The sequence below is a fragment of the Schistocerca serialis genome, chromosome 10 (genome assembly GCF_023864345.2).
Source record: "Schistocerca serialis cubense isolate TAMUIC-IGC-003099 chromosome 10, iqSchSeri2.2, whole genome shotgun sequence".
Lineage (NCBI taxonomy): Eukaryota > Metazoa > Arthropoda > Insecta > Orthoptera > Acrididae > Schistocerca > Schistocerca serialis.
Window position 1 is genome coordinate 82,462,180 of NC_064647.1, and position 25,925 is coordinate 82,488,104.

The window sequence follows — 25,925 nt, forward strand, 5'->3', positions numbered from 1 at the left end:
TTCTGTAGGCGGAAGTCGTTCAGGTAGCACGGCTGCACATATATACTGAAGACCCAAAGAGACTGGTACACCTGCCTGATATCGTGTAGGGCGCCCGCGAGCACGCAGAAGTGCCGCAACACGACGTGGCATAGAGTAGACTAATGTCTGAAGTGGTGCTGGAGGGAACTGACAGCATGAATCCTGCATGGCTGCCCATAAATCCGTAACAGTACGAAGGGGTGGAGATGATTTCTGAACAGCACGTTGCAAGGCATCCCAGATATGCTCAATAATTTTCATATCCCAGGAATTTGGTGGACAGCAGGAGTGTTTAAACTCAGAAGAATGTTCCTGGAGCCACTCTGCAGCAATTCTGGACATGTGAGGTGTCGCATTGTCCTGCTGGCATTGCCCAAGTCCGTCGGAATGCACAATGGACATGAATGGATGCAAATGCTCATGCAGGATGCTTACTTACATGTCACCTGTCAGAGTTGTATCTAGACGTGTCAGGGGGCCAACTGTACGCGCCCCACTCCATTACAGAGCTTCCACCTGCTTGAACAGTTCCCTGCTGACATGCAGGATCCATGATTCATAAGGTTGTCTCCATACCCGTACACTTACATCCGCTAGTTACAATTTGAAACGAGACTCGTCTGACCAGGCAACATGTTTCCAGTCATCAACAGTCCAATGTCGGTGTTGACGGGCCAAGGCGAGGCGTGAAGCTTTGTGTCGTGCAGTCATCAAGGGTACACGAGTGGTCCTTCGGCTCCGAAAGCCCATATCGATGATCTTTCTTTTTATGGTTCGCTCTCTGACACTTTTTGATGGCCGAGCATTGAAATCTGCAGCAATTTGCGGAAGGGTTGCACTTCTGTCACGTTCAACGAATCTCTCCAGTTGCCTTTGGTCGTGTTCGTGCGGGATCTTTTTCCGGCCGCAGTGATGTCGGAGACCTGATGGTTTACCGGATTCCTGACATTCGCGGTACACTCGTGAAATGGTCATACGGGAAAATCCCACTTCATGGCTACCTCGGAGATGCTGTGTCCCATCGCTCGTGCTCTGTAGCAATTCTGGACATGTGGAGCGTCGCATTGTCCTGCCGGAATTCCCCAAGTCCGTCGGAATGCACAATGGATATGAATGGATGCAGGTGCTCAGGCAGGATGTTTACTTACGTGTCACCTGTCAGAGTTGTATCTAGACATGTCAGGGGTCCAACAGCACGCGCCCCACTCCATTACAGAGCCTCCACCAGCTTGAACGCCACGTTAAAACTCTCTTAAATCTTGATAACCTGCCGTTGTAGCAACAGCAACCGATCTAACAATCGCGCCAGACACGTGTTGTATATAGGCGTTGCCGACCGCAGCGCCGTATTCTGCCTGTTTACATATCTCTGTATTTGTATATGCATGCCTATATCGGTTTCTCTGTAGGTTACCGGGTGGTTTAGCTCTTCGTCCTAATTGATCTCAGTAGGGATAATTTGTCAGTATTAAAGCTTTTTGTGTGATTTTTCTTGACCTGACATTCAGTGATACGGCAGCTTTTGGGATAGGGAAAAAAACAGTCAAACGACTGAATCCAGCCTATTTTTTGCGATGACTTTTGCGGTTGTTGGCGATCCTGCTGAGGTTTCCAAACATGCTGTTAAACCTAACACCCCTTCCATCTCTGGTGTTTTTGGTGCTGTCTGTCTCACTTCTGGTAATTCGATGGATCACGGTGAATCACATTAAAAAAAAGAGTACATGTGATAGCAATATTGTAGGACTAAATATAAATAACCACTGTTTTTAACGCAGTTTGCTAGAATAAATTTAACATCCTAGAATAATTTATTATCAATAGTTAAATATTTAGTTGCAGTTATTGTTTGCAAAATGTAATATTTGCACTTTAAATTATATTTACGTTCTTACCAGAGGAACAGCAATAGCCCCTTGCACGTATTTCTTGCCAGTGAAATAAGTACGGTATATCCTAATACAGTTTGTACAGACGATATCCTAAAGTACTTTTACGGTGTTTTGTGAATGGGCCCAGTGGTCCGTTCACGGTGTCAACGCCGTAAAATCTGCCATGCACGCCATTGGATAGGAAATTACTGCAAATAATACAAGTAGATGAGATTCACTTACCAATGGTATAAGACAAGTACACCTGCAACAATCATTGCTATCACCCGACTCTACATCACATAAAACAATTTGTTTCATGCATTTACATCATGTCTTCACTGTAGCCTACAGATTTCAAATTAAGATGGTGGCTTGTTTCTCAGGATTTAAATCGGTTCAGCACATTTGGATAGCAGCAGTCATCGCACAAACAAAAATACAGCGACGGTCCATCCATTTATGGCAAACCTACCCTACATCGAAAATCTGTATAAGATCTGCTCTCTGTGTAAACAGTGAGTATTACCGCTCGCTATGAAACAAACCATTTCTGTTTCTTTTTCTTTTTGCTTAATGCCTCCTAACGTGAGATGAAATGCGTCAGCTGCACGTCGTTAATGGTTCAAATAGCTCTGAGCACTATGGGACTCAACATCTTAGGTCATAAGTCCCCTAGAACTTAGAACTAATTAAACCTAACTAACCTAAAGACATCACACACACCCATGCCCGAGGCAGGATTCGAACCTGCGACCGTAGCAGTCCCTCGGTTCCGGACTGCAGCGCCAGAACCGCACGGCCACCGCGGCCGGCCGTTGTTAATGGCTGCCTCACTCTTCAAGCACTTCTTTTAACTACACATTTATATATTTACTTATTTATGTAAAGATTAGAGCCTTCACGCACTGTGTTACATCTAACCAGACTTCCTCAGTAAGCAAACACAACAGTTCGCGTGGCACATGAACAATATATAATTGTAATGAAAGTAACAATAACAATGATGATATGCATAGTAATGAATATATGCAGTTTACGAAATTTCAGCCCTTTAAACAATCAGAAATTTTCTCCTTATATTGCCGTCGAATGTGAGTAGCGACATATAACAATATGACAACAGTGCAGAAGAAACCAATGTGGAGAAGGAGTTGACTGGTCAGAGGAAAAAGCAAGAAAAAGTAGGGTAAGATTAGCAGATGAGATGGTAAGAGGAAAATAGAAATAGAAAGGAATGAGAAACTCACAGATAGTTTATAGTGTGACAGAGATACTTGTTCCGTATTTGACAGGAAGAAAACAGTTTTGATGTGCAGAGAGGGAATCTGCACCGATGATAGATAAAGCTTTCTTCTCTTGAATGCAGTGGTTTTGGATAAGATGCAGGCCTCAGGGAAGATCCTTCCAGGGTATGGCTGAAATGAAGAAGGAGATGGAGAACAATTTACTGTTATGCAAAGGTGCAGCAAAGACGTTGAGCAAATGAGATCTGGTATTACAGTTATGGCAAGATGTAGGCGCTTCAAGTCTAAAGGACACCAGAGACTAAGAAAGCAATGAGGTAAACGGAGCAGTGTCAAAGCTGCAACATGTCCTGTTGGTTGGAACTTCTGCATCTGAATACGCGTATCTGTAGGACACAGAACCACGCCTACCCGCTTCCAGTTACACTACGGTAAAATCTATTCGTAACGAAATCCAAATGCGAATGTCAAATTATTTGGTATATACATTGAATCGCCAAAGAAACTGGTATATGCATGCGTATTCAAATACAGAAATGCGGTCGGCAACGCCTATATAAGATAACAAGTGTCTGGCACAGTTGTTACACCGGTTACTGATGGTACAGTGGCAGAATATTAAGATTTAAATGAGTTTGAACTTGCTATTACAGTAGGCGCACGAGCGATGGGACACAGCACCTCCGAGGTAGCCATGAAGTAGGGATTTTCCTGCACGACCCTTTCACAAGTGTACCGTCAATATCAGGAATCCGGTAAACATCAGGTCTCCGACATCGCTGCTTCCGGAAAAAGATCCTGCACGAACACGACCAACGGCAACTGAAGAGAATCGTTCAATGTGACAGAAGTGCAACCTTTCCACAAATTTCTGCAGATTTCAATGCTGGGCCATCAACAAGTGACAGCGTGCGAACCGTTCAAAGAATCATCATCGATATGGGCTTTCGGAGCCGAAAGTCAACTCGTGTAACCTTGATGACTGCTCGACACAAAGTTTTACTCCTCGCCTGGACCTGTCAACACCGACATTGGACTGTTGATGACTGGATATATGTTGCCTAGTCGGACGAGTCTCGTTTCAAATTGTATCCAGCAGGTGGACTTGTACGCGTATAGAGACAAACTCATGAATCCATGGACACTGCAAGTCAGCAGGGGAGCGTTTAAGCTGATGGAGGCTCTAATAGTGTGTAGCGTGCTGAGTTGGAGTGACATGGAACCGCTAATACATCTAGATACGACTCTGACAGGTGACACGCATGTAAGCAACCTGTCTGATCACCTGCACCCATTAATGTCCATTGTGCATTCCGACGGACTTCGGCAATTCCAGCAGGACAAAATTCTTCAGTTGCGGTGAGTCTTTTTGTGTGTGAATTCCTAAGGGACTAAACTGCTGAGGTCCTCGGTCCCTCCACGAACAAACTACTTAAACTAACTGAAACTAGCTTATGCTAAGAACACAACACACATCCATGCCCGAGGAATGACTCGAACCTCCGGCGGGAGGGGCCGCGCAGTCTCTGACGTGGCGCCTTAAACCGCGCGACCACTCCGCGCGGCTCGATGAGTCTCTTACACGTTCGGCGGCCATACCAGGATTTTGTGACTTCTAAATTCTTACACTACGGCTGTTTACTTTACCCGATAGATAAAACTTCGATTAGTCCGAAAAGATGAGTCGTTCGGATAAAGTGTCATCTGCCGTATCCTGGAGAACTGAAATGCGAGCCGGCCGCTGTGGCCGTGCGGTTCTAGGCGCTTCAGTCCGGAACCGCGAGACTGCTACGGTCGCAGGTTCGAATCCTGCCTCGGGCATGGATGTGTGTGATGTCCTTAGGTTAGTTAGTTTTAAGTGGTTCTAAGTTCTAGGGGACTGATGACCTAAGATGTGAAGTCCCATAGTGCTCAGAGCCATTTGAACCTTTTGAACTGAAATGCGAAATTCGTACCTTTTGTTACGGTCGCCGGGACGCAGTTGCTGCAGTAACTGCAACTTGTAAGGCTTCACACGCACGCGTCGTTTCAGAACACGCCACGCCTTTGTCTGAGGAAACTGAAGTCCCTGACCTGCCGTCTTGTGGACTTCGAGCGCTCTGCGTGAAGGCATCTTGGACACTCGACATTTTCGTCAGACGTGCGTGGCCAAGTTCTCTGCCCTTTGCGTATGCAACCAACTTCGAAGAATTTTGTGTGACAGTCATAAATCTACTTTTGCAGAAGCGGCTTCTTGCTGAATCGACGGCAGAATGCACGTAAACAATAGATTGACGACGCGCAAACTCCAACACACACAATGATTTCCCTCGTAGTGAAGTCGCCATAGTGCTATAAATAAACAACAGCGGAGCTGTTTCAAAAATATTGAAACTTCCTCTATCCAGTGACATGTGCAATGAGTTTCTGTCTTTTGCAGTTTGTCTGTAATAAATAATTGAAATCTGTTGCTTCTTTTTGAATCACCCGGTGGTTTCAGACCTTTTCTAAACTTGTTCATTAGGCTGTTGGTAAATAATACGGAACTAATAACACCAGTGTAACTAGGATTTTGTGACTTCAACCATAAAGGTTTTATATAGTTAACGTTAAATATTTAACGCATTAAGTAATCAGACGTTTGAAGCTGTCTTTTTTTATATATGGGAGTTCAATTCTTTAACGATTCTAGGTTAAAAAAGGGGGGGGGTGAGGCTATTTACTAGAAATAAACAACTTACTTACCAGTAACCTTACCCCACCCTTTCACTCCCTAATTCGTTAGAGAATCGAACTCCCGTCTATTAAGGATAACAAACACCGATCGAGGTGACTCAGTAGTCAGCACACTGTGTAACACCTATTTTGTACCTGCATCGATGTTTCTATGTCAATTTGTAGTACTGCGTATGTATAATGTTGTATCTCAAATGGAAAGTCATTGACTATCTATACATGTTTCAGTTATGTGAAATTTTGTTTAAATTATGCTTGTGAATTTAAATAACTACTGAAATGATAAGCTATATAATGTACTGTAAATTACTCTGTCCATAGTTAGGGAACATAGGGTTGAAAGTAAGAGATGTAGGGACGCCCTGCAGCTACCTAAACTGTTTGTATTTGACACTCTGTAAATGGACCAGGTATTTGTGAAATTTGGTTGATTTTAATAATAATCTATCTTAACCCGTCATTATCCCAAATCACAATCCTGGACAGGATTCCTATCCTAGTGAATTTAATTTCGAGTGTCATAATTGATTATGAGAAAGTGGCTGAACTTGAATTTAATGTTGTGTTGTCATTTGCACAGCCAATTATGTTTCTGAGTAGGTCAAAAATCGTTGAAATCGCTCTAAGTACTATGGGACTTAACATCTGAGGTCATCAGTCCCCAAGACTTAGAACTACTTAAACCTAACTAACCTAAGGACATCACACACATCCATTCCCGGAGCAGGATTCGAACCTGCGACCGTAGTAGCAGTGCGGTTTCAGACTGAAGCGCCTAGAACCGCTTGGTCACAGCGTCCGACTGTAGGTCAAAAGATTGCTTATGAAATCACATTTGTTATTTAAAGCGTTACAGTTTGTTGTGTTTTACTCAATTAGTAATTGATGATAAGAATACTTACCATTTCTCATACATACTGGTGTAATTCTATTAATGAGCATGGTTCTTCAAAACATGAAAGGTGAAGCGTCCTCATGTACTAGGCTAGTTAATGAAGCAATGCAAAGGCTTCTTCAGAGCCAGTGTAGCTAGATTTGCATTTTGTTTAATTGCTTCAAACTGAGTTTAAGAAAGAACTGTATACTGTGTTAAAGTTGGTTAATGCACAGGCATACAGACTCTGTGCCAAACAATGAAGTTATAGATTATGATCATTAGCTGACCCCCTGATTTAAATTAAAAATCATTTCAAGTTTTTCCCTGATCAGTATTGCTACTAATTTCATGTGTGTCGGTAACTGGTTCTATAAACTGTTACACCCAGTCCATTTTAGGTACGTGTTGTTGAGAGGCATATGTTATTGTTTACTATGTCATTGGCCATTTGTTTGTTTGTAGCAATTTTATCTGCAAGGTTAGGTTACTGTGTTGTAGTAAGGAAAGAGTTCAGCGTCTGTGTCAAGGAAGGTTAGGTTAGCCTTGGCACTGCCTTCTGCTTTGTCATTTTGCTTGACACAAGAATGCCTAATTAGGCTGGCGACCTGTTTTAATATGTAATGTTACAACTTGCTTTTGTGCTGGGAGAACGACTGTTCGTAAACCAGCTGTTTATACTCTACTGGTTTCGGAAACGAATCCCAGTTTGATTGTTCTGTTCCCATTAGGTTATCTGATGGTCAATTTTCTCAAAAATTCCTTACAGAGGTATAACGTTAGCATCGATTGCCTTTTAAGGTGGTCGGTGATACCGTTACAACTGGACTCGCATTCTGGAGGACATCGGTTCAAATTTCCATCCAGAAAGCAACATTTATGTTTTCCGTGATCTCTGTAAACTGCTTCAGGCAATTGCGAGGAGGGTTCCCTTGAAAACTGGCACAGACGATCCCCTTCCCATCGTTTCGTATCCCCGACCTCGTGCTCCGCCTCTAATGATCGCACTGTCGACTGGACACTAAACTCTGTTCTTCTGGTCGTACAGTGGCTTGGGACCTAAGGAGTGATGAAACGGGAACATTGAGAAATGCCTGATTTGCAAGTGAAGGACGGCCGCCGTGTTGTGGTTGCAGCCTCAACTGCTGTTCCTGGTGCCGCCCATGGTTCTGTTCTTGGGGGGACACCCCATGGTGCAGCGCCGCCATCTTGAGTCGGTGCGCTTCGTGGTGTCTGGAGCGGCTCCAGCAGGCCAGATGGACATCGACCGCTTCCTGGAGAGGGCGTCGCCTGCCACGAGCTTCATCCAGGGTGAGCAGAGACCAAGTCGCTCCACCACTTAACGTTTTCTTTCTTGAGTCACCAGTTTGTGACTGGTTTGATGCGCCCTGCCACTAATTACTCTCCTGCACGAACCTCTTCATCTTAGAGTAACATTTGGAAACCTACGTCCTATGTCTTCCTCTACAGCTTTTTTACTCTCTGTAACTCCCTTTAGTACCATGAAGGTTGTTCCCTGATGTCTTGCTGGCCGTGGTGACCAAGCGGTTAAAGGCGCTACAGTCTGGAACCTCGCGACCGCTACGGTCGCAGGTTCGAATCCTGCCTCGGGCATGGATGTGTGTGATGTCCTTAGGTTAGTTAGGTTTAAGTAGTTCTAAGTTCTAGGGGACTGATGACCTTAGCAGTTAAGTCCCATAGTACTCAGAGCCATTTGAACCATTTTGAACCTGATGTCTTACTACGAGTCCTTCTTCTCGTCATTGTTTTCCATATGTTCCTCTCTTCCCAGATTCTGTGGAGACCCTCCTTATTTCCTATCAGACCACGTAATTTAACATCATAACACCACATCCCAAATCTTCTATTCTCTTATGTCATGGTTTTTTTTACAGTCCCCTGCATTACTACCATATAATACCGTACTCCAAAAGTCCATTTTTCCTCGGATTAAGACCATTTTTCAAACTAGTAGACGTATTTTAGCCAGCAGTGCTCTATTCCCAGTGTTACTCTACCTGTTACTTACGCCTTCCTTTGTCCGTCATGAGTTACTTTGCTTCCAAGATCGCAGAGTTCCTTCACTTCACCTGCTTTGTGCTCTCCAGTTTTGATGTTACCGTTGTCTCCTCATTATATTACTCTTTCATTGGCTTACTCTCAACCTATATTCTGTATTCACTAGATTTTTCATCCCATTCAACTTGCCCTGCAGTTCTCCCTCGCTTACACTGGGGTTGGCAATGTTATCAGCAGATCTTATCGATGATATCGTTTCACCCTGAATGATAATCCCTCTCCTGAACCTAACTTTTACTACCATCAGTGCTTCTTCGATGTATAGATTGAGCAGTAGGACTTAAAAGACTGGATTTATTGGATCTGTTACACGCTTTTGAATGCCAGCATTTCGTTCTTGGTCTTCTGTTCGTGTTACTCCTGTTGGTTCTAGTGCATGATGTATCTTTAAAAAAAAAAAAAAAAGTGTCATGAAAGAGATATGCAAATTGGTCACAAATTGATATTCATACGCATATAAATGGAAAAAACAAATTTGTAATCTTTGGTGGCCGATGGAGACTGTGTGACGTTGTAGTGCAGTTGCACCGAACAGCTGACAGGGATAGTAGACAGGGGACATGTCAACCCCAGGCCACAAAGTCTTTGCGAATTTCGTGTCTCAGTTCGACAGTAAGTATGCTTCGCGGACAGGCGCAAAATAATACACGCAATAGCGATAGCATGTGTTGTTGGTCTCAAAGAAACCGATTAGAGTAATCGGTGAATCGTTCGACATTTCAATAAGAGTGATGCCACTATTCGACGATGTTGGCAGAAATGCGTGAAAGAGGGCCGAACATAGTGCGAAGAAGGAAGCGGTCGACCTACAGAGGTGATAGAACATGAGGACCGAGCAGTCCTCTGACAGACGCCCAGCTCCCAGGATTCATCTTTATCATCGATGCACGTGCAGCTGGTGCTTCAGTGACGACAAGGACCATTAATATGCCCATTGAGCCGACTACGATTGGCCTCTGTACACCAACAAGCAGTGGTGTCAGGCACATTCATTAGGACTTGAAATCTCATTGACTGGAGTAGGACTGCATTTAGCGATGAGTCCCGCTTCTAACTGAGCCTTGATGACCAGCGAAGATGTGTCTGGAGACGCACTGGGCAGTGGTGGGACACCAACATGACAGTCAAAAATGGTTCTGAGCACTATGGGGCTTAACATCTGAGGTCCTCAGTCCCCTAGACTTAGAACTACTTAAACCCAACTAACCTAAGGACATCACACACAATCATGCCCGAGGCAGGATTCGAACCTGCAACCGTAGCAGTCGCACGGCTCCGGACTGGAGCGCCTAGAACCGCTCGGCCACCGCGGCCGGCAACATGACAGTCGTAGGCCATGTGATCCGACAACAAACAGTTATCTGGGGTGTTATTTCATTCTGTATCAGGATCCTTTTGGTTGTTATGAGTAGCACCTTTACAGCACAGCGGTACGTCGACGATATTCATCACTCCGTTTAGTTGCCCTTCATGGCAGGGCATCCTGGGCTTACATTTCAGCAAGATAATGCCCATGCACGCGCGGGGAGAGTTTCCATTACTTATCTTCGTGCTTGCCAAACCCTACCTTGGCCATCAAGGTCGTTGAAACTTCCTGGAAGACTAAAAATGTGCTCAGAACCGAGACTCGAACTCCGAATTTTTGCCTTTTGCGGACAAGTGCTCTGCCGTCTGAGCTACCCAATCACGGCTCACGATCCGTCCTCACAGCTTCAATTCTGCCAGTGCCTCGTCTCCTACCTTCCAGATTTCACAGAAGCTCCTTTGCGAACATTGCAGAAGCACCACTCCCGGAAGAAAGGATACTGCGGGGACGAGATACTGGCAGAATTGAAGCTGTGAGGACGGATTGTGAATCGTGCTTGGGTAGCTCCGATGGTAGAGCACTTGTCCGCAAAAGGCAAAGGTCTCGAGGTCGAGTCTCGGTCCGGCATACAGTTTTAATCTGCCAGAAAGTTTCATATCAGTGCACACTTCGCTGCAGTGTGAAAATCTCACTCTGGAAGCAAGGTCGTTGGATATCTCCCCCGTTCAGAACGTTTGGAGCATTATGGGCAGGGCCTTCCAATCAGCTTCGGATTTTGACGATTTAACGCTCCATTTGGACAGAATTTGGCACGATATCTCTCAGGAAGACATCCAACAACTCTCTCAATCAGTGCCAAGCCGAATAACTGTTTGGTAAGGGCCAGAGGTGGACTAACACGTTACTAACAAGTTCAGTTTGTGAAGCTCTTAATCTAGAGTAAGTTAGCAAATTTCTCTGAAATTGTAGTCATTGCTTTGTCTCTAAATGTACGTCACATCTACCGATTCCTTCGTGATTAGTCTTTTTTTATTTTTATTTTTTTATCTTATACTGTGTTATCCATATTTCGCTACAGCTTACATTTATTTTCTTGATAATTTGTAACAACTATAGAAGTTTCAGGTGAAAATGTTGTCATTTGATAAGTGGAATTAGAGGGGCTGAAGAAGGCATGATGCATTCCCTCTTTTTTAATTCCATCTGTGTGCATAAATGCATACTGTGGCCAATATCGTTCAATAAACTGCTCTCACTCGTTATCGATGTTCCTGTACCTTAAATCATGCGGGAAGTGTGACTGCAGTTGCACTGAAGAAGATGTCAAACGGCTACCGAATGAAAGGTAATTTCGTGTCCTGCAGGATTCACAGACCCTAGTAATCGTTGGCGCCAATATGATTTCCTTACTTATCTTTACACGTCCAAGGAACATCTCACAATGATAGATGAATTGTAAAGGAAATATAGTGCCAATCAGTTGGCCGTAATACGGGGTATTCAGATGTCCCTACCGCTGGGTTTCATGCAGCCTGGAGCACTTTCAAATACTACTCACAAGATTTTCCTATTCTCTCGCTCGCTACACACGAACTATTAGTCCTAAAGAAAAAAACATGGACAGGACTTTCATGTAGGAAATTTAATGTAGTTAAATTTTGGACCGGGATACGTTTTCGCTGGAGGCCACCGCTTTCGAGTTATTCAAGAATAAGGCGTTTGAAGGTCACTATTGTACATTGAATCATTCGAAGATTACAACCTCTCAAAAACGCGTCCCATTTCAATTAAATTTCGTACAGAAAAGTCGTGTTCAGTTTCCTCTGTAAGACTAATAGTTTCCATATAGCAAACGAGGGAACATGATAATCAGGTGTGTGGTATTTGAAGACGTTGCTGGTTGCATAAAACCCAGTGGGAGGAGCTTCTGAATCTCCCAATACAACACGCACCATACATAACGTGCTTTACAAGGATGGGACTGCTGGTCTGCGGGGACAAGGTAAGTGTTCATCCATGGCCTACGTTAGGGAATCACCGGCATTTGGCTTAGCGATCCAGGAGAACCACAGAAAACCCACATCGGGATGGTTGGACAGAGCAGTTCCGTCCTCCAGAATGAGAGGTCAGCATCCTAACAGCTACATGGCCTCATTTAGTAATTCTCTATTGTACAATATTCTTTCATTTATGAACAAATGATGTTAACAGCAAGCAGGAATGGTTCTTTACTGTCTATTTGTGAGGTTTTAAAATGTGTGACAAAATTAAAAAACTTAGCCATCCAGGTTTGCCGTGTAATGCGGTTCCTAAATGAAAAAAAAAAGCAAATAACCGAAATTTATGTCAATGTGATGAATGAAGCTTCAGTCCTAGAACGGTACATCATGCTTAATGGCGCATGAACGACTACTGATGATGACAAATGATCAGGCGTACCTACAGCTGTGACAGACAAACTCAAATTCAACGGACAAGACCATTATTGGTGAACTGAGTTTGTGCTTTCCTGAAATTTCATTTCACATTCAGTTCTGATGTCTCTGGATAAGGATGATGTCATGTACCAAATGAGAAAGGATGAAGTGGAATATCTTGTTGCTAAAAGTGGGCAAGTATTTGGATTTTGAGTGTCGTTGGGTAAGGAATGTGCAAGTGTTCAGTTATCTTGGTTCACTAATCGGTGAGACAGACTACTGCCAAGTTGACGCGTCCCACAGACCAAGTCAAGTGAGTGCACCTGTTGGATCGTTAAATGGTACTGAATCTTTTGGAGTCGGCACATGTCCACGCGAATAAAGAAAGTAGTTGCTTCGTGCTGTCGTTGAAACCATTATGACGTATGTCTCAGGGTGCTGGACACTGAACGAGAAACAAAGGGGGAAAATTGTGGCTGTCGAAGTAGATGGGTTGTGGTGGAGCATGAGAACGGCCAGCTTGGATCGACTGAGGGATGAATATGCCAGAATGGAGATGCATGCGATGGAACCAGTCACAAACAGGATTAACACTATAGCATTGAGATGGCATGGACATGACCAATTGGTGGAGAAACCACATTGGCCAGAGTGTTCACTCAACTGGTCTCCATCTTGGAGAAAGAGCAGGGGGGAAGTCGAGAGCGACGTGGGTGGAGGATGCGGCCTACAGCCAAAGCCATGGAACGTAGAGGGCTATCTGAAGAAGAGTGACAGGTCTGGAAGTCTGAGAACAGGCAACTGCTGACAAGTGGTAACGCCTGCTAAAGTAAGTTCATGATCAAATTGTAAGCGGTGAATTGGGCTGCACAAAAGTGTGTGCCTGGTACATTCGTCGACTTTTGACAGATGGACGCAAAAAACAACGAATGGTAGTTGCATTGACTGTTATCCATGGAGGTCTTCAATCCCTGACGTTTCGTCCAAGGCTACGTTGGACATCTTCGGAGGTGCGCCTGGTTGTGCTGAGTCTTTCACAACCAGGAGCACCTCCGAAGATGTCCAACGAAGCCTTGGACGAAACGTCAGGGATTGAAGAGTTCCATGGACCACGGCCATACAACCTGGAAGAATTCTTAGCAGTTGCATTGACTTTTCTCACCTGGTGTGACAAGGATGGCGAGGAATTTTTGAACTACCCTGTTTCTGGCGACAAGACCTGGGTTTTGTATAACAGTCCACAAACAAATCTGCACTCTGTTGGGTGAATCATTCATGATCCCCAAAAGGAAAAAAGAAAAAGAATCTGAGCACCAAAGAGCTACAAGCATAATGTTTTGGCATCATAAGGGTGCCCCACTCATCGACTTTACACTCAGAGAGGAGATTATAAATGTGGGGCCCTACTGTCTACCCTTCACTGACTGCATTGCGCCATTCAGAACAACCAGCGTGCATTGTTGTCCAGCGGCACTGCGCTTCTTCACGACAATGTTCTCACGCATTCTGCTTCCGCGTTAGCAGTCTAAATGGGAAGTTTTTAAACATCCGTCTCATTGTGTGTGGTGTCTGTCCTTTCACACGCTTCCACGGTTAAGGTGAGACGGCTAATGATCTTTTCAGTGCAGATGCAAGCCAGGCTCGTACTCTTATGGGCATTGCCGCGAGTAATGAGCATAATAGGCAAACAGTACTACATTAGTGGTGTGTGGATAAGCCCAGAGTTTGTGGTCTGACAGGAAGCGTGCTAGGGTAGTCGGTGCAGTTAAAATGACAACTGTGTCTTGGTGGCTTAGTGGCCAGAGCATTTTCCTACTAAGTAGGAGACCCAGGTTCGAATCCGGGTCCGACACAAAATTTCGGTTTTCCCCACTCAGTCAATGCCTACTTGCAACCAATGTCTGTAATTTCTTTGTGTCTTAATTCATGTTGGCTCCTGGATAAAAAATGTTGTCTGTTCTTCTTGGCAGGTCTAAAAGAACAGACGTGACATATACAGAGCGTCCCATTTATCCTGCTCACCCAAAATACCTTTTGTCTGATGCATTAAATTGTTTCTTAACACCATTGGGTAGTTCTTGCTAACGTATACCTTTTATGTATCCCCACAGATGTAGGAGATATGGGTTAGAGGTTAAATTTTTTAAATGGAAGGATGTACATTTTAATCAAGAATACACTTACCCTCTCCAAGAGCTATTCAGAAATGTATCACACTGTACCATTTTATCCACAAAACTAGTAGTTGTGAAAATGATAGATAATACATAACTTGCCTAACTTAAATATCACTTCAGTGCATTTCACTCACTAAATGATTTAACCTTTGAACATTTAGCGGGTTACCAGCAAACAGTGAATGCAACAGTACTGTATTATATAGTAACTGGATATTGTTATTTTACAGTATCGTATTACACTGTTTATGACAATGCAGCAGTAACATGGCCCTTTGTAGTAACCTTTACTGTGATACTATCACTAAATGAAAATAGAGCGTTTACATCAGCGACCATTAGCATTCATAGAAAGGGTCACATTGTGGATGAAACCCCAAATCGTGCTGCTACTGCCTCTGTGATGGCTGTACAAACATCAATAATAAGTTGCTGCATGATCTTTACTGTTGTTGGAACATTTTGGTAGACAGCATTCTTGACTGCTCCCCACAGGAAAAAATCCAGGTCCGGAGATTGGGCAGGCCAACTAACTGGCCCACCACGTCCAATAGCCCTACCAGGGTATTTATGGTGCGGAATTCGTCGTGGTCGTAAGGCGTTATGTGCAAGGGCACCTATCGTGCTGATACCATGTGATTAGAGGTACGGTGTCCAAAAGAACAGGAAGTGTGTGTCATAAAAATCGGGCATACTGTCTGCTATTTTGGTTGCTATTTACAAAGAAAGGTCCGAGAATGGTATCTATAATAATTCCGTACCAGACATTAACGTTCAACGAACGCTGATGCTCTATCTGTCAGAGCCATGGTGAATTGTTGATGGACCAGTAATGCGTATTTCTCATATTGACAATTCCTTCGTGGGAGAATGATCCCTCGGTAAAAAGAACATCTGAGAAGAAATTCGGATTAGTCAGAAGTTGTCGCCGAACCAACTGGCAAAATTGAAAGTTGTTGTTGAAGTCATTCCCATGATGTTCTTGGTTTAAATGAGCATGGTAAGGATGGAATTTGTGACGGTGCAAAATGCGACGTGCACTTGTTTTCGAGACACCTACTTCATACTGAGTTTGTCGCGATTCACGGCTACGGCAGCGAGCGCACCTTCTTGAGCAGTTTCGTTTGTTCGTTTTCTGCTACGATTTCGAGGTCCTGCACTTAAACTTTCAATTTCATGTAGGCCGGAAAGGAACGATCAGACATCCAGCGAGAAGTTTATGGCTCGTCAGGGAATCGTCTGCTGTACAGTAGTTGTGCCAGAACAGAATTTCGCCCGCCTATAGCAAATTACAGTACAGGTACATGCAGTAGAGTACAAGATAGAAATAATAACACAATAATCACCATGTTCTCTAACAGAACTGAACATAAACATGCAAGTTAATACATTATTTTCTGTCCCCGTACTCTCTCCGTAGATTAGCAGCATTCCAAAGTTATGGTCATGTGTGTACTACATCATACACCTTCAAAGAGCAAAAATTGAATGCACACTGTGTACTATCGCCATGCAGTTACTACATCACTCTGATGCACCACTACACTGGTATACAGTGCACTGTACGCTAAAGCAACAAGAAATGAGGTGCATACTCCAGAGAGGAGTACCTGTGTTTACATGAGTCGGAAATTTGGAAATTTGTGGTAAGGTCTTATGGGGCCAAACTGGTGAGGTCATCAGTCCCTAAGCTTACGCACTACTTAACTTAAACTCACGCTAAGGACAACACACACACCCATGCCTGAGGTAGGACTCGAACCTCCGACGAGGGAAGCTGCGCGCGCCGTGACAAGGAGCCTCAGACCGCACAGCTACCCAGTGCGGCCATACATGGGAAATAATAAACAAATTCAGCTTTGCGGCCTCTTTCCCACATGTTTGTCGTGTCTTTTGCTAACTCAATACAGGGTGGAAGCACAGCCCTACATAAACAGCTTGTTATCTCCCCTGTTGTGTCCATTTCAGTTTGCAAAGAATGGTCATAAACTCGCATCGACAAAACATGTTTTGAAACAGAGTCTGGACATCTGGGCCCCAGCTTCCCTGTCCCATGGACATTTGCAGAACATTTACATTTCTTTTGGTGGCTTGCTCGCTAAAAAGGCCTACAATGCGCTGTCAGCGACTTTTCGGCGATAGGCCGTATACCTGGACGTCTGGCGCCAAAGATTAATGTGTTTCTGCACAATGCGACTGCGGCACATGCTGTCTGGAAATGTCTCCTCACCGTTCTCCAGAAAAAACGCACTTTGTCGACCCACCAACAGCGTGCTTTTACTGCAGTCGTTTAAGTCGACACCCTGTTCCTTTGAATGCAGGTAAAGCTTACCGTATTTCTTTCCCTAGAGCACACAAACAAGACCATAAACTGCTGCCCACCATTTCATCACAATGTATGAAGTCAAATCGCTGTAGATCGTATTCCCTACGCCGAATCAGAAGTGAGAGTGCCCTGCAATCTCTCTACCCTCACCACGAACTGGTTGAAACCATTTTTTATTTAACGCAACAAAAAAGTTCTTTTGGGTGAGCAAGATAAATGAGACACCCTGTATATACGAGTATGATTAACGCGAAACGGCATATAATCTCTTCAGTGCAGATGCACAGCAGACTCAAACTTACAGGAATCGGTGAAATGCCGTGAGTAACGAGGATAATGGGCAAGGGGCACCACATTAGAAGTTGAAAATTTCCATCTGATGGAACGCGTGCAGCTGTAATGACCGCTGTGTCGGGATGACTCAGTGGTCAGAGCATCTGTCCAATAAGCAGGAGACACGGGTTCTAATCCTGGTCTGTGGTAAAATTTCAACTTTCCCCATTGATTTCAATCAATGCCTGCTCGCAGCCAGTGTCTGTAATACCATTGTGTTTTCATCCGTCTTATTGTCTCGAAGTGACCCCGAGTGGTTAGCAACCTTCTTTCCAAATCTAATGATTTTTGTTTGGTCGGAAAGCACTGTGGAGATGCCACCGAGATTAAGTAGAAAATTAGTGACTGTTTCAGAAACTTGGCGGCAACTAAGTTTGCAGAAGGCGCAGGGAAGCTTCTAGTAGGCTACAACAAATGTTTATATTTGCTCACTGACTATGTAGAAAAACAGCTAAGATATAGAAAAATGTTGTAAAATAAATTTTATGCTATTTTGTCAAAACTGACATTTTGAGCCTGTGGCTGTGTACAAAATATAGGTTGACTCTTACACAGAAGATTACAGTAACCAGACACTTTTTACAATGCTGCTTATTTATTTAAACAGTGCCGTTGCCGGTTTCGAACCGATAGCTTCATCTTCAGACAACTAGTTCACGTTTTACTTTACATTTTACGTAAATGGAGAATCAAAACATGAAATCCAATGTAAAACGTGAACTAGCCATCTGGAGATGAACCTATAGGTTCGAAACCGGTAATGGCGCTGTTTAAATAGATAAATAGCATTGTAAAAAGTGGGTGGTTGCTGCAATCTTATGTGTAAGAGTCAACCTATAAAATAAATTTTGTTTCACTATCTTGAATACAAATGTCTGAAGGAAGAAACCATTCCTCCTCGGACACACCGCATTTCCTTAAGATTCTTCCAGTGAATGTCAGTTTGTCATCTGCTTTTCCTGCAGTTTGTCTTATGTCGTCATTCCGCTCCAGGATGCCTCCTGGGTACTTTGCGACAGTTACTGTTTTTGGTGAATTTTCACCAGTAGCGTAATCGAACAGTAACAAACCCAAGTATGTTAACATTGTCAAACAGGGATCTGCGATTAGTTTTAAATTTTTTACTTACGTGAGAGACTGAAAACCCACGAAATCAAGATCGCACATGATATCTTCTTTATTCGACTGGATTACTAGTTTCGGCTACCAGTCTAGTTATCTTCAGATCATAAAATATTCTTCATTAGTGTTGGTGCCATTACGGCTTCACACATCACCAAAATCGTCCTTGAAATGACAACATCCATACAGCTTTTCATCATCTTGACCAGTGTCACTGAACGATGGTCGTAAAACTGGAAGTGTACATTAATGCCGAGAAATGGCAGTGAAAAAAAAAAGAACAATATTTGTATGTGGAACTATTCATTAAAATGTTTACATGTAAAAGACATCGTCTTACCAAAGATGCTATGCCGTTAAAACTTCATAACTGACACAATCAGTATTTACGTCATGTCGTAACACAGATGATCATATATACTTTGCCGTAACGTCTTACAGTTAAGAAAGATTTCAACAATGTGATAAGCAGTAATGACACCAAACTAATCGAGGTTTTATGATCTGAAGATGGCTCGACTGTCGGCCGAGACTAGTAATGCATCCAAATAAAAAAGATTTCATGTGCGATCGTGACTTCATGGGTTTTCTTCACTCGCTAATATAAAAAATAACTCTTCGCCTGTTTACGTGGAGTGGGTTGCATTTATTTTTTTTCGCTTGCAGCTGCCAGTGCGTGGACCAATCATAGATGCTCCACAGGGCTTCCTCCATTTCGCATTGTTCTTCCTTTCTCCTAGGTTACCTTTTTTTTGTCTTGCTTGGATATTGCTCTCCCAACCGAATACCAGGCTTGTGTGTTTGTAACGTGTGTTTTGTGTGTGCTGGAGGCAGCTTACGGCCTGACAGAAGCGTCCCCGTGTGTGCTCAACTCTGAGAGGACGACCAAGAAGCAGACGGCTGTGGGTAAGCCCTTACCAAACACCAGCGTCAGAGTCGTCGACGTGGAAACCTCGCGCGTTCTGGGACCGAACCAGCCTGGAGAAATAGTCACCAAGGGTCCTCAGGTACGTCAGATTTATTTTGCACTAGCTCAGCGCCTTCTACACTGTATGGTTTGCACAGATGTCTTTTTGTGCTTTTTAATCGAGTTTTTACGTTGTTCACAAACTGCAATATCTTCTAAACTTTTCATGCCGATTAAGGCATAGAAGCATGGTTATTTCCGAATGTACTTCTGACCAGAAACGATTCTCTTAACTGGGATCGCAGCTCTTTGGTAACCCTGCCTGTTGAGTTCTTCTGGTGATATTTCCATAGAAACTTGCATTTCCTAACACATATTAACTTTAGAAATCAGGTACAAATTTTCATAGCTTTAGCTTTTTAAGTATTTTAATATAAAGAAATATTTTCATAAAAATTTTCATCCTGTACTTCACCCCTTAAGGGCCGAATTTCTTAATAGACTGAAACATGTTTTTACTTCCAGCCGAGAAGTCCAATACCACTTTTCATAGATGTAGCTTTAAAAACGCTATAGTAGTATTTTAATAACTTATTTTCAAGACAAACTTTCACCCTCTATAGTACTTCTTTAGTGGTAGAATTTCCAGAAATGATGAAGCTTGTTTTTTCTAAAAAAAAATTCTGGCAAGGGAACCTAACACAACTATCGTATTTCTAACTTCACAATTTCCTTAATAACGATGTATTTTCAGAAAAACTTTTAGCCCCTACTTCACCCCCTTAGGAATGGAATTTCGAACAATACCTTACTATACGATGCCTACAGTATAATATCAACAGCCTCTTAAAAAGTTCAACCTTAACAGTTTTGGGCTGTGCGATGATGAGGTAGTGGATCAGTCAGGCCCTGTTTTACCCCCTTATGGGCTAAATTTCCAAAAACACTGAAACAAGTCATTTTTTATTTCTAACCAAGGAGCCAAATTAATAGATTCATAGATTTAACTTTAAAAATGCTTTCCTAATGAGATATTTTCATACAACATTTTAGTCCCTATATCACCCCCATTATGTTGAATTTTTCTACAATTTCAGCCTGTTATTTTATGTGCAACCGAGAAGTCAAATACGCATTTTCATAGATGTGGCTTAAAAAATGCTTTAGTACCTGTTCAATAATGGTTTATTTTCAAAAAAATTCTGAAACACGAATTTCTTTGTTTCTGACCGAGAAACCAAATACCAATCTTCGTAATTCTAACCTGAAAAGTGGTTTAATAGCGACGTTCTCCTTTCTTAAAGGATTTTTCGGAATTCCACCCAAAAGGGGGTGAAACTGGGCATGAAAAGCTTTTTGGGAGGTCACTATTAAACCACTTTTCAAATGGTCTACAGTACAAGATCAACATCTTCTCCAAATTTCAATTTTCTATTCTTAGCGGTATGGGCTGGGCAATGATAAGTCAGTCAGTTAGTTAGTCAAATGGCTCTGAGCACTATGGGACTTAACATCTAAGGTCATCAGTCCCCTAGAACTTAGAACTACTTAAGCCTAACTAACCTAAGGACATCACACACATCCATGCTCGAGGCAGGATTCGAACCTGCGACCGTAGCGGTCGCGCGGTTCCGGACTGACGCGCCTAGAACCGCTCGGCCACCGTAGCCGGCAGTCAGTTACTCAGCCAGGATATTTCGTTATATACAGGGTGATTACAATTAAACTTTCAAACCTCTGTAGAAATAACGTCTCTGGTCTGAATGACGTCAAATTGCAACGAAATATTGTCGGGGAAGGGGAAAAACGTATGGCAGAAGAAAAATAAATAGTTACAAAATGCAGCAACCCATGTCGCTGTAAGCATCATAATTTAACAGTGGTCGACTACAAATGACAAATGAACCATAAAACAATGCCTAAGTTTGACGTTTGCTGTTAAACGAACTGTACTACTCAGTGTGCGTGGGTGTACAGGTGTGATGCTGTTAGTTACGTAAGCCCAGCCACCACGACAAGGTCATATCACATGAAATGGGAAAAATGGGTTCTGAATTGCCCTGACGCTGAAAACCGCATAAAAAGCATCACTCACGTCGGTTTTTAATTGTCCTGGCGCCAAAAACCGCGTAAAAAAGCATCAATCAAAATCAAATGGAATTAAAATTTCCGTGTGACTGGCGCAAAACATGTTCAATATGATATCTACCGTTTTTTGCAACAAGGTGAAATGGAGTAACTGATCGAAATGTTTCTGGGGCCACGTCCAGAACGTGCTGTGCAATGCGTGCTTTCAATGCTGCTAAGTTTGCAAACGGAACACTGAACACAAAATCTTTCAGATAGGCCCACAGCCAGAAGCCACACTGACTAAGGTCAGGTGATCGGGATGGCCCGGCTGTAGGGAAATTTCGGCTGATAATTCTAGCATTTCCGAAATGGCGGTTAAGCAGCTTTTTAGCTGGATTCGCAATGCGTGGAGGTGCGCCATCTTGCATAAAAATGACCCTGTCCACATATCCACGCTGTTGGAGAGCTGGATGACGTGGTTGCGCTAAAGACATTCATAACAATTACCAGTGGCAGTACGGGTAACAGAACCGGAAGCACCTGTCTCTTCGAAAAAATATGGTCGTATGATAGATGATGCCGTAAACCCGCAGCACACTGACCTTTTCAGGAGGAAGTGGTACTGGTTGATTTGCGTGTGGATTTTCCGTTGCCCATATTCGACAATTCTGTGTACTGACGTATTCTGTCAGATGGAAGTGGGTATCGTCTGTGCACAAAATCTTCCACGGCTAGTCATTGTCCATTTCCATGCGAGCAAGAAATCCTAAAGCAAAGGTATCTCTTGCTCGCAGGTCGACAGGAAGCAACTCGTGCAGGTAGCTAATTTTGAATGGATAGCAAAGAGTCTGGAACCGCACGACCGCTACGGTCGCAGGTTCGAATCCTGCCTCGGGCATGGATGTGTGTGATGTCCTTAGATTAGGTAGGTTTAAGTAGTTGTAAGTTCTAGGGGACTTATGACCACAGCAGTTGAGTCCCATAGTGCTCAGAGCCATTTGAACCATTTTTTTTTTTTTATAGCAAAGAAGGATGTTTCGTAGGATTTTACGCACCGTGCTCACGGGTATGTCCAATGTTCGGGCAATTCTCCGTGGACTACACGTTTGCACACACCACTCGTCTCCTCCCGCAATGCTGTGGTCACTGCTTTCACTAACATCGAATCAATTCGTTTCCTCCCTTTATCAGGTTGCACACCAAAAGAACCCGTCTTTTCGAATTTCCGAGTCATTTTCTCCAGACCCATGGCAGTCAAGGATCAACGCCTTTTTTCAAACCCTTCACTGTCCGTAACTTCTGCAGAGCAACGCACGCACAGTCATCATTCTTATAACACAGCTTTACAAGCTGAGCGCAATCCTGCATTGAGACAGTCATGGCGATGGTCGCTGACGCGAAAGGAGGAAAAGCCGTGTACACGGTGTGTTTATACCAACATCACTGGTTCGTGCGCATGACAGGAGTTTTCACTTACGAATTCTGACACATCCAGCGCCATCAATTGATCAATTTTCACACTATTTTTTTTTTCTTCTGTCATATGTTTTCCCCCTTCTCCGATAATATTCCGTTGCAGTTTGACGTCATTCTGGCCAGTGGTGTTATTTCTACAGCGGTTTGAAAGCTTAACTTTAATAATAAGAGCAAGGCAGAAGCAAGAATCTGTGGAATGAAGCTATTGCGAAGCATGCTCAAATAACGCTCGCTGTTCACAGTTTCTTCGAAGAAAAAGGGTCCAATACGTCCGTGACTGGAAATTGTTGCCCACGCTGTAATCCTCGGAGCATAATGTTGTCGTTCATGAAGCACTTGTCGGTTTTCAGTGGCCCAAAAGCGTACATTTTCTGTTTTAACCACACCCTCTAAATGAAAATGTGCCTCTTCTGAAAATCAAACGTTGTTGAGAGTTTCTTCCCTATCCCCTGCTCACTGAGCAAACAGTAGTCTCTGCTGCTTGTGTTCTTCAGTGAGCTTCTGTGCACACGTCATCTTGTATGGGTACAAATGGAGGTCACTTTTAAAATGCGTTGAACGGAGCGTCTGGATATTCCCAGTTGCACTGCTGCCTTTCTACACGATTTCCCGGGACTTCTCTGTACAGCAACTCGTACCGCTTCAGTATTCTCCGGCGAACAAACAGGCATAGGCCGAGGTCGCTTCGCTTCCAGTACTGTTCCTTCCTGTACAAATTTATCGTACAACCTGTGGATGGTCTTCTTGCAAGGGACCCATCGTGTTGTAAACTGTCGTCGAAAACGCCTCTGAGTCACAACATGGCTTTTAGTTTCATGAAAAAGTAACACAATTGCCGATCGTTGCTGTGTCGTCAGTCTTCCATTGTCAGCCATTGCTGCTTACTAGTCTCCTAGCGGCAGTATCGTGAATTACACGTCATTTCGTAACTCATTTGTTTTCCAAGCTCTGCTGGTATTGCTGTAGAGATCCCAGTGGGATATGTAATGAGCGTCGTAAATTGTGAAAGAAACGATCGGTAACACATTTCGTGCGCCACCCTCTGCTTGTTGAGTTCGTGCCCCGTCTAGTTGGTGAACTACGCCAAGCAGAAGGAGGTCCGATACGATATTATGAGGCATCGCATGACTTTTGTCGCCTCATTGTACTACGTAGGAGCCTTTTATGACTAATGCTAGTCTACTCCAATTACTAACAGTGGTAAGTAATTGTCTTGCTTGTTAAATATTCCCAGGGCATTGTCGATTGGATCAGCGAGCATCACAATCAAAAAACTTTATTTACTTTAGCCTGCAGGCGCACTGTTGTTTTGGTTTAATTGCAACGGCGATATTATTGTTCATCTGGCAGAGTAGTCTACTTCCTTGTGCAGAATTTCCGCTCTTGCATTCTGGCCCACACGCGTGCCCTGTTTGTCCTTTTAGAAAACGGACATTTTATCTCGTCTGGAAAAGTTGTAGTCGGGCCAGTCGCTCTCTCAGTGCCTAGAAAGTGCAAGAAACGATGACCACACAAACGACCTTATAATGTTTGCTAGTTTCAGAACTGCCGAGCTTCTTTTTTTTAAGTGATACATAGTACGTGAGTGAAGTCTTCAGTATATTGTCACTGGTTTCATACAAGAACTCGGCCCAGCCAGTGCTAATCTTAAGCTAGAGCTGCTACGCTCACATACAATCACTCGTAATAGCCAGGTTATGGTGTCTAACCAAACTTGTTACCAGGAAGATTACAAAACGATTTTTGGACAATATGGTTGTGGAGAGAAGCAGCGACTAGTATGATTAATCAATAATTCAAGAACAGTCTTAATCGCATTTATTATTGTTATAATACCGCCAACCGGTTTCCACCCGACTCAGGGGTCATCTTCTGGGCGTTTACACCATTGGTCGACTGCTGGTGGTGTCACTCCTGTCTACATAACGGCAGGAAACTATCGTCAGTTTATCAATAGTGGTGTCACTCCTGTCTACATAACGGCAGGAAACTATTGATAAACTGTTGATAGTTTCCCACCGTTATGGAGACAGGAGTGACACCACTATTGCTAAACTGACGATAGTTTTCTGCCGTTATGTAGACAGGAGTGACACCACCAGCAGTCGACCAATGGTGTAAACGCCCAGAAGATGACCCCTGAGTCGGGTTGAGACCGGTTGGTGGTATTATAACAACAATAAATGCGATTATTCTTGAACTATAGATTACAAAACGGATTGTCTATGACAGAGAGCTCATTCAAATATTGCACAACTCGATCCCTTTCAACATTCAGGTCTCGGTCCCGACTTGCACAACACGCCACGCGGATTTTTGTTAACTCAAAAGTCACAGTTTACAAACAAAAATCGAAATTCCTCGTTTTCTTCTCACACGTTCGCGTTCACTTTCCGAAATTCCAGGGTCAAGTTTTACTCATAATTCTGCAAAATAGTTACATTTATTCAGAGCTCCCTACATAGGCGTGCGAACATGATGATGTATGAGCTCCGAACTTCATCTACACTTCACAAAGCAGCTTTTTAGTCCACTGCCCTCTAAATGGGTGAGGAACATCGTCGCCAATCCAATATCAGAATTAAAGCGCGCAATCCCGCGTCTTTTATTGTGAACCAATCACAACGTAACAGCTTTCATGAGGAATTTATTAAACGAACAAATGTATAAAACCCACAAATACCAAAATAACCACCTCTCTAAATAACTGAATGATTATAAGGTATGTCTTGTTTTGCCAGTACCATAAACTGGCCAGCTGCACTTTACACATGTCAGCTCATGGTATGACTCACTCTCTCTCTGTCACGCTAGCGTCCACACAATTAACAGAAAACCTTGCTCAGGACGGCCGGACGCGGGATTGAACCTTCGTCCTCCCGAATGCGAGGCCAGTGTGCTGACCACGGCACCACCCCGCTCGCTCTCTTTCACATTCCATATGTAATGAGTTTTTCATTTCTAGGGTTCCATTCGTCAGTCGG

General features: G+C 43.4%; 1 protein-coding gene across 2 annotated transcripts in view; it reads left to right on the forward strand.

Annotated features, from left to right (window-relative positions):
- The window catches only part of LOC126424846 (uncharacterized), a 289,952-nt gene that overhangs the window by 214,833 nt on the left and 49,194 nt on the right, over nt 1–25,925 (forward strand). For both annotated transcript variants that reach the window (XM_050087655.1, XM_050087656.1), the window contains exons 7-8: nt 7,865–8,039; nt 19,323–19,495. In XM_050087655.1, the coding sequence (XP_049943612.1) occupies nt 7,865–8,039; nt 19,323–19,495 (348 nt within the window). The remainder of the gene's footprint in view (nt 1–7,864; nt 8,040–19,322; nt 19,496–25,925) is intronic.